We start from the raw sequence: 9748 nt of genomic DNA, 5'->3' as shown, positions 1-9748 counted from the left end.
TTAAAAAATGGGCCCAGGACCTGAACAGACCTTCTCTCAAGAAGACATACAAACGGCCAACAGATATATGAAAAAATGCTCAACACCACTCACTAATCATTAGGGAAGTGCAAATCAAAACCACAATGAGATATCACCTCACACCCTTTAGAATGGCTATCATCCACAAGACAAGAAATAACAAATGTTGGAGAGGCTGTGGAGAAAAAGGAGCCCTCATACACTGTTGGTGGGAATGTAAATTAGTGCAGCCACTATAGAAAATAGTATGGAGGGTCCTCAATAAATTCAGAATAGAATATGATCCAGCAATCCCTCTTCTGGGTATCTACCTGAAAATTTTGAAAATGTTTATTCATAAAGACATATGCACCCGTATGTTCATTGCAGTTTTATTCACAATAGCCAAGACATGGAAACAACCAAAGTGTCCTTTCATGGATGATTGGATATAGAAGATGTAGTACATATATACAATGGAATGTTACTCAGTCATAAATAAATAAATAAATAAATAAATAAATAAATAAATAAATAAATAAATAAATAAAATACTGCCATTTGCAACACCATGGATGGATCTTGAGAGTATCATGCTGAGCAAAATAAGTCAGACAGAAAAGGACAAGAACCATATGACCTCACTCACATGTAGGATATAAAACATAAAGCAACAAACAAAACGAAACACAAAAAAGCACTCATACACACAAACAACAGTTTAGTGTTTATCAGAGGGTAAAAAGGGGCCAAATATATAGTGGCAGAAGGAGACTAGACTTTGGGTGGTGAGTACACAATGCAATAAATAAATGAAGCATTATAGAATTGTACACTTGAAACTTATATAATGTATTAACCAATGTCACCTCAATAAATTTAATTTAAAAAGAAACTGATGGGTTTACTGATGATCAGTAAGGCTAGGATATGAACTGAGCAAAAATCATCTTGCAGTAACATTTTAAATTCTGTCTTGGAACTTCTGTCTCGGATCTCTTAACCTGTGACAACCAACATATTTATCTCTTAAAAAATGAAAATTCAACTGAGTAAATTTAAAGATCTAATTGGCTTTGTTGTACAATTTATGAGTCCGACAGCATACCATCTAGTAAATAGAAAGATGCTCCAAACTGTGCAAAATGGAAGATTTTATAGGCAGAATGAGGGTGGGAGAAGGAAATTTAAAAATCAGGCTATTTCAGGCAAGGTCACCTTCCCCTGGGGAAAGGCAGGGGCTCTTAAGCAGATGACCTCACTAATGCTAACCAGGAAATTCCAGTCCTGGGAGAGGCTGAAGCTGCAGATAGGTTGGGAGTTGGTGGGGCTCAGCACTGGTGACTCCATGTGGGGTCTGTTGTTCATTTTTACCACAGCTAAATGATGGAGTTTGGTTGTCAGTATCAGGCAAAGAATTAATAAGCTATGACATCTAGTTTGGAGTTAGACATTTTTATCTTTGAGAACAAGTAAGGGGGCGCTGGAGAAATTTGGACTTCCACCATTTTGGTTTTGTGCAACCCTAGGAAGTGTCGTATTTGTGCATCTCTGCAGTCTACTGAGTGAAAGGGGAGGAATTGGAGCGCAATGACATCTTGAGGAAATAAATCACAAATAGATGATCACTTTCTTGAATTGTAAGTGACATTGTGGTTTGTAAGCTAAAATGTAAACTGTTTACTGGCCTACATATTGGGCTTTTCCATTTTAGCTAAAGCGAGCGATCTCGGGTTATGATTGGAGTTCCATGAGAATCATTGTATTTTCACTTTAGAGAACGTAGCCCTGCATTATGCCTGAAGTCCCGTTTATACTTCACAGTAAACTTGACTCCATGTTCCTGATTTTTTTTCATAGCACTCCTCTCCCATCTACTTCCAACGAAATGTAAGCAAAAAGATGGTCATGAAGGGTCGCAGATTATGCCACCCCACAACGTGCCACTTTAGCATAAGGACTATTGTGAGCTGAAGGTAAATGAGAAGAAGCAGATACAAAAAAAGCTCTCTGCCCTCCCCCGATTTGCTTAAAAGCAGGACATAAATTTACAAAGAGGCCCCTTGTTTCTACCAGGAAAGACAAAGGTTAGTAGCTAGAGACAACCAAAATTCCTTATTAGTGGCATTATTCTTGTTATAGGTACCTGACTCTCATCACTCTTTTCACTTTTGAAAATGATGAGCAATTAATTACAACCTTGTCAAATCATTTGTCGTCTACATATAGTTATTTCATTTTCCTTTGACGCTTCCCAGGAAGCACCTGCTCCCGGGCCAGGCCCCTGATGGCAGGCCTGTCGCGTCCTTCCGGCTCTTCAGCCCGGTGAGCGCACGACGTCACAGACAACGGCGTGGCAGGTGCCCTTTACTCTTTTCTAAAACGTTGCGGGCGCTGCCCCGGAGCCAGTGGCGGCTCCTCACGTGAAGGACGCGCGCTGACCCAGCAGAGGGAGCCCTGCCTTGCTGGCGTCACTGAGCGCCCACTGTGTCGCAGGCAGGGACCTTGCTTACGTCATTGTGTGACCAGCATCGTTCATGTAGTTTCCATAGTGACCCCAGGCTTTTAGACAAGAGCCGTTGCCGGAGGGACAGTGGCGGGCGAGGACAGCGGCCGGTGCGGGAGGCTGTGCGCGCCGCGGTGGCCCCACGTGAGCCACGGGCAGGACGGGGACCGTCCAGAGGCTCCGGCCCCCCTGTCCCCACCGCGCACCCGCTTTGGTCACTCAAATCTCCACTCGCCAGCGGAACGGGCACATGTCACTGCGGGTCTGAGCTCCGCGACAGGGGCCAGGAAAAGACACACTGAACCCCGCCTCGCGAGGCCGCGGGGACCAAGCCTGCGACCGTCACGCCGTAAGGACAGTGCCCGCGGCAGCCGAGCGGCACTTCCTCCCCGAATCTCAAGTCGGCCACCACAGCTGCCTCCAGCTTTCCCAGTGACCCGAGGAGCCCTCTCGTCCGCTGTCCCGGCTCCCGAGCGCGCCTGCCCTGCTCCGAAAGAGCTCCCCACCCTAACTCTCCCACGCTCTCTTTTCGGGGAAAACAAAACAAAACACCGACAAATCAGTTCTCCCGGATGCGGTGACCTGAGGACGCTGCCCTTCAGATGTAAGCAGCTCCCACGGGTGACAATGGCAGTCGTGGTAAAAGGGTACAGCTCACAGTGGCCCGTACGGGGATCGAACCCGCGACCTTGGCGTTATTAGCACCACGCTCTAACCAACTGAGCTAACCGGCCAGCTGGAGTAGGCGGCCTATTCATACAACTATGTCCCAACAACGTCAGCGCGCTTTCGTTTTCACAAGGTTAAGTAAGAAATGTTCTCTTTTCTATAAAGAAAAACCTCAGCTGCCAGCACGGATGAATGTGCTTCTTCTGGGAAAGCGTGGTCTCTCCCAAACTGACCGAGAAGACGCGGGTACACGTCCCGGCGCGGGCGGTCGAGGTCCCGCTACCTGAGCCCGCAGCTGCGCGTTAGGACGCCGGGGCCGCGGTGTCACGGGTCCAGAGCTGCAGTGCCGGCGTCCGACACGTGGTGGCGCCCGAGTGCGGGAGGGTCAGCGGCCCCGGAACACCCCGAGCCCCGAGCAGGGTTGCTCGGAGTCAGGGCGGTTGTCTGGGAAATTGTTCCAATGTGGCGACCACTAGACTCCCTAGACTATGAATTCTGGGGAACCGGCAGAGACTTTTGTTGAACCCCAGAGGAAAAATGTCTTGAAATTAGATAATGGTGATGGTTGCACAGCTCTGTGAATATATACTAAAAACCACAGAACTGTACACTTTTAAACGGTGACTTCACTTCTATGGTATATGAATTATATCTTAATTTTTAAAAATCAAAGAAGCAGTCAAAGGAAATTTGAACAGTATTTTTTTAGTCACTAATTTTACTCCATTGGGCAGGTTTCTCTGCTGTCCCTGAGCGTCGGCCCTGGAGGAAAAAGAAAATACATCAAACTGGAGAAATAGTGAATCAAGACAGATGCGACTGGACAGACGGAATCACAGCGTCCCCCTTAGGCGCTCGGTTGGGTGGTTCAGCCCCGACCTCCCGGCACAGCTCCTATCTCCCCAAGAGCAGGCGACCCCTCCAAAGACGGACGCTAAGGCCCTTCAGAGTCGAGAGGGACCCGAACAGAAATTAAACCTGCAGGAAGAGGTCGCGGTACTGAGGCAGGCAGGGCGACACTCTGGGCAGCCTCCTCTCCAGCTGTCCCGGTGACCACAAGCCAGGCCGAGTGGAGCAAACAAGCAAAAGAGACCTTCATTTGTGGGTAAACAGAAGTTGACTGACGCTGGACAATGCGCTGGGAGGGATGTTGGGAATTTAAACAGTGAACCTGCCGCGTGTCCAGATCTCGTTTGACCCCGCGGTCGGTTGGGCTGAATCAAAAGGAGGGGAGGGAGTGAAGAATGGTCCAAAGGATTTGGAGCTTCCTAAAGTAAATGCTTCTCAGGTTGTATCGCGCAGGAGAATCACTGGGAAGGAGTACCGAACCCTGTTTTCTGGGTCTCACCCCCAGAGATTCCATTGGTTCTGGGGTGCAGCCCACAGATGTTTAGGGAGGCCGTACACGTGCTGTCCCGTCACTCAGAAGGCGGCATTGGAGAGGTGCCTTGTAGGGTTTGTTACCCGATTTTCACAGCTAACACCTGCAGGGAGCTTCCAAGGTAGAAGGCAAGACAGGGTGTCCACAGAGATAAAACTCACCGTCAGCGTTATTCCCCTTTCCACCAGGCTTTAATCAAGCAAGCCCACCTTTTGTACTCTCAAGGTTTTTGCTTTTCTCCTTCATAACTGTGTGAATTTTGTTGAATGCAGATGGCTACATAAAGACCAGGTTCCTAGAGCAGCTCCCTGTGAACCACATTTTCTGCCACAACTTGGAGGAGAATCTTCCCATATCTTGAAACTGAAGGAACGATTCTATGGCTCTAAATTCCTTAAAGTTGACTTTCAAATAAATTCTGTTGTCTTCTAAATGTGTAAATGCCTGCAGCCAATTTTTTAATTTTTGGTGGTTGGTTTCCATAAGATAAGCTATATGTTTATTCAGGTTTCCCCAACCCTGGCTTAAAACAAACCTTTCCTTGTGTATCACACTAGTCTGTTGGCCATTTTGTTTTCAAATTTTTGCTGCTACACTCTACTTTCCTATTCTTGTTCTTTTGTGTTTATGCCATAACAACACCCCTTTCTTTCTTTGTTAGTGGGTTATTGGGTAGGGAGACGTCAAGTGAATGTCTTTACTATGTTGTCATTGTAAGTAGGTCTGTCTTTGACTTACTATAATTTCTCATCATGCTGACACCCAGAGCATTAGTAAAACAGTGTAGCAGGGAATGAACAGGATGAGTCGTTTACGCTCAGATTAAAATTCTAGATGCTGGCTTCCACCCAAAACATAACCTTCTGTGAACCCACAAGAGAGCAGAGGTCTCAGAGCAACTAAATAGTTTGAAATCTAAGGAAAAACAGGTGCTTCCAAGTAGTTAGGTATACCAGAAGACAATGGAATGACATTTTAAAGTGCTGAGAGACCAGTTAAAACAAAAACAAACCTATTAATCCAGAATTCCTTACCAAGCAAAAAATACTTTCCAAAAATGAAGACAAAATAAAGATATTTTCAAACAAACAAAAACTGAAGAGTTTATTACTAGCAGACCTACATAATAGAAAATGTTATGAGTTCTTCAGGATGAAGGAATATGAGGCCAGAGATACACGAAAGAATTAATATCTACAGAAATGGTTACAATGTAGATACAAATAAAGAATTTTCCCAATTTTAGTTATTCTAAAAATAATTGATTGCATAAAGCAAAAGCAGTAGTGACAAGCTGTACAATCATAAAGTACGTGAAAGCAGAATGTAGGACAACAACACAAAATACGGGAGGGACTATACTGTTGCAAGCTTCTCACATTACACAGGAAGCAGCACAATATTATTTGAAGGCAGACTGATTAATTGTAGCTGTATATAGAAAATTCTAGAGAAAGCACTTGTTTTTTTTAAAGACATAAATATAAGACAATAGTGGAGATAAAATTAAATCATGAAAAATACTCAAATTTCAAAGACAGAAAGATAAAAGAATGGAACGAAACAAAAGGAACACATAGAAAACAGCTAACAGAATGGAAGATTTTAATACAATTATGTCAATAATTATATTTTATGTAAATTATCTAAATCCATCAATTATAGACAGTTGTCAGATTGAAAAAGGAAACTAAAACCCAACAACTGATAAAGCCAACCTACCGGGAGTGGGGTTCGAACCCACGCGGACCTACGTCCATTGGATCTTAAGTCCAACGCCTTAACCACTCGGCCATCCCGGTGGCGCACAAAGGGCCTATAATTAGGTCTTACAGGGTTAGAATTAATTAGAATTGCTAGTTCTGGAACATTATGGACAATAAGCTTGTGAAGCCATTTGCCCCTTAGGCAACAGAGAAGATTCTTCGGTACTCTGCATTCCCTGGGTAGGCAAAACAAAGTGAGCCCAACCTGCCCTGGAAAGATGGCTCTTCAGTGATGCCCATTGTCCACAAAGTCTGAGGCTCTGGTAGGTTGTTCTGGAAGCAATGCCAAGTCATGCTCATCCCAGGGGCGGGAGGTTGTCAGGGGGAGTGTTGTCTTTTAGAGAAGTGCTCAGCAAAGAAAACTGAGGACCATTCACCAATAGCTAAAAGTACATGTGGGTAGTCAGTTTACAGCTCTTTAAAAATTCATCTTAAAATACTGGCCCTCTTCGTTCATTTACACAAAAGCCAAGAGGTCTTTGGATCGAAATGGGAAAAGTCAAGTTCATCTTGAAACAGTCAATTCTTCCCCACGGATCACATTCAGATTAAGTCTAAATTCCATCCTGTGCAGGGTCTTCCTTTAGCTCCCCGCTCCAGCACGTGTGAGTTCAGCGGAATGAATTTCCACGAGGAAAAGGCAGGAATAAAGGCGCGCTCTGGTCACCGCTGCCGTCCGGGCTCTTCATACGCCATTCTCCCGCCAGTCCTTGTTCACCCCAGTGCAGGACTCGCCTCTCCATTCCACCGCCCTTCAAGAACCTCACGTTTGTTTGTTTGTTTGTTTGTTTGTTTGTTTGTTTGTTTTCAACTAAGTCACATCAGTAGCCCTAGCAAGTATTTCCTGACTTTAAGACTGGAGGGGTGAGAAACCCTGTAACTTTCACAGCTGTCACTCATGCAGCAGTTTCATTGTAACTAAATCACTACGTGCAAACAGCATTGCGTCAGCTTAGGGACCCTTCCCTCCTTCGAGCCTGTCAGTTCCTTTAGGGCTTCGGGTACCTCCAGCGACCTGAAGGGGACTGGGTTCCAATAATTTCTTTAGAATAAACGTGACACCAGATTGCTGAGAAAAGTTAACGCATGTATGCGTTAATGTAATAGCCGTTTTATCTCGCCGATCCCATCTCAAGACAAAAAAGGAGGCTGGAGACTGCGGAGGAGAAACCTGCCGTATCCTCCGCTGTCCCCACTATATGATCAGGTCATGTTCGGCTGCCTCAGAGGGAGCCAGTCTGTGACCTCCAAAGGCCACCAGCCTCTCCTGTCACTGTTTCTCACCGCGACTTTGGGGACAAGCACCTTTTCTCTGCTGGGCGCCATCTGAGGTTCAGTCTTAAAACCTAGTGGGAGGCAGATGGCTTCCAGTCCCCGGAATAAACCGTGGAAATGGGGTGGATAATGTGGTTCAGCGAGGTGAACCACAAAGGTCACCTTCCTGGTCTGACACTTACCGGGCATCAGATACGAGTGTTCACGTCCCAGAGCAGTGACATGAGTGGCACAGAACTTGGACGTCGTGTAAACCGATCGCCAGCCTCCCTTTCACACACCTCGGGCCGTCGCCGGCCCACGCGGCCCCGTTTGCCCCCGCCCCAGCCGCTCAGCCTTTGTCCGCGGAGCTCCGCCAGTCGGTCCAGCTCCGAAAGGGTAGTTTCAGTCATGGAGAGATCAGGGAAACGAGCGCAAGATACACCTAGACATTTCTTGAAATGGAATGTCCCAGGAGCCTGAGCTCCCCTGCCCGGTGCTTGTACTGTCGCTGGGACTCTGGGCGCAGCACGTGCAGTGTCATCAGCTCAGGTGTCATCAACTGCAAGGATCGGAAAGTGTGGAGGGAAAACAGCACCTCAACAGAAAAAGTAGCCTGAAGAAAAAGAGAGGCAAGGTTAATTTAAAGTAATCTAGAATGCTCGAAAACAACCGCGGATCTGCGTGTTTCCGTAGTGTAGTGGTTATCACATTCGCCTAACACGCGAAAGGTCCCCGGTTCGAAACCGGGCGGAAACAGCTGTTTACTGTTCCCCGTAAGCAAATTCTGAGTTTTGTTCCAGAAATTTTCTATCTGAACCTGCTTATATTTCCACCAAGTTTCAAATCTTCGCGCTTCCTTTGCAACCCCAGAGTTGAAATTACAAGAATTATATAACAAGACCTAGTCTCTGGTAATCTTGTACTCCGTCCATTGGGTAGAGAAGGTGCTGTGGTGGCTGCCCTTAGGAGGTGTCTCCACCCACCCTGAGCAGGACAGAGAGTGAATAGCCAGCCCTGGGACAGGATGTGGCTGATGCTCAGAGGACGGAGAAGCCACTGAAGCTGCACAGGGTGAGTCCAGTAGGCTGAGGTGGCAAAATAGAGGGGACACAGCACGTGGAGCCCTGAGTCAATCTAAAAAAGGAAGAAATAAAGAAAAAATTTTCAATCAATTTAATCTATCATTGATAATCTTTTGTGAACATACTTTTGCAAGACAACCAATCACTGTCAGCTTCTGCGTCCTAAAAGTCAGCCAATCAGAGGTGGACTCACTTCAGTGAACGCGCTTTGAGTGCCAAACACACAACATCTCTCACAAGTAAGCGCGCGACCACGGTCCCGGCAGCCCGCTCAGACAGCCTCTGAAAGTCCTTGACTCCCTGAGCCCCCCAGACATCAGCCATGGGCTCTCTGGGATGCATACCAGCATCGCTGTCTCCTTAAATGAGCTCTGGCTTTGGTTTAATTGCCCTTTGAAAATGCCCCTTTGCCAAATCTGAAACTATGAAATGTCATTCTTTTGGCTGGGGTTGTATTTGTCTCTAATCTTCCACTTCTGAAATTCTTGTGTATAAATGTGGCCTTTACAAGCATATTGTTTTGTCATAATGGTCACTTTGGTAGGCTTTAGTTCTTTATATTGGTGTATTAATCAGATTCGCAAACAAAATCTCAAATTCTGAAAACACTTAGATTCGCTCCACAAATATTTACCCAACGCGGACTTTGTGCTGAGAACTGTCCTTGGTCCTGAAAATCCAGAAGAAACTAAATGTATCCCCGTGGACAGAAATTCTGGTGGAAGCCTACCGATAATTAAAGGAGAGGGGAGGTGGGGGGGGGACAGAAAAAATGTTCATTGAGTCCGATTGTGATGATTTTAACAATAAGCAATATCGATTTCAATAGTGCTGAAAAGGCAATGCGGAGGATGAGGAGACAGCCAGGTAGATGAAGCACAAACGGCCACACACAGACTCGGGACAAGGAAATCGTGGCGCTCAGGTGATCAGCGGTCACCAGACACACCTCACGTCTGGTGCCACCGCTACTTTCCACCCTCATTTTCTTTACTAAAATCTTTCTTTGAAGGTTTTATGCCACTTTTTCCACGAGTCATTTTATATATTTTTTCCCACCTTCGAAGAGGAGGACAAAGAAGGTAGG

The 9748-nt window shown here is 46.0% G+C and overlaps 1 protein-coding gene and 3 non-coding genes across 4 annotated transcripts in view; 2 read left to right on the top strand and 2 right to left on the bottom strand.

The window, feature by feature from the left end:
• LOC109375741 (histone H2A type 1-H-like) overlaps positions 1 to 4923 on the top strand; it is a 27174-nt gene extending 22251 nt beyond the window's left edge. Inside the window, exon 3 of the mRNA XM_019631266.1 lies at positions 3910 to 4923. Within this exon, the coding sequence (XP_019486811.1) occupies positions 3910 to 3928 (19 nt within the window). The 3' untranslated portion in view covers positions 3929 to 4923. The remainder of the gene's footprint in view (positions 1 to 3909) is intronic.
• Positions 3167 to 3240, bottom strand: TRNAI-AAU (transfer RNA isoleucine (anticodon AAU)). Its single transcript has one exon. It is a non-coding gene; the product is annotated as a tRNA-Ile (tRNA).
• Positions 4924 to 6275: 1352 nt separating the features above from the next.
• TRNAL-UAA (transfer RNA leucine (anticodon UAA)) lies at positions 6276 to 6358 on the bottom strand. The gene has a single exon. It is a non-coding gene; the product is annotated as a tRNA-Leu (tRNA).
• Positions 6359 to 8262: 1904 nt separating this feature from the next.
• Positions 8263 to 8335, top strand: TRNAV-AAC (transfer RNA valine (anticodon AAC)). Its single transcript has one exon. It is a non-coding gene; the product is annotated as a tRNA-Val (tRNA).
• The last annotated feature ends 1413 nt before the right edge of the window (positions 8336 to 9748 follow it).

This window comes from Hipposideros armiger, unplaced genomic scaffold, assembly GCF_001890085.2.
Source record: "Hipposideros armiger isolate ML-2016 unplaced genomic scaffold, ASM189008v1 scaffold_988, whole genome shotgun sequence".
Taxonomy (NCBI): Eukaryota; Metazoa; Chordata; class Mammalia; order Chiroptera; family Hipposideridae; genus Hipposideros; species Hipposideros armiger.
The sequence above is the reverse complement of the archived record's forward strand: the minus strand, read 5'-3'. Positions and strand labels throughout refer to the sequence as shown.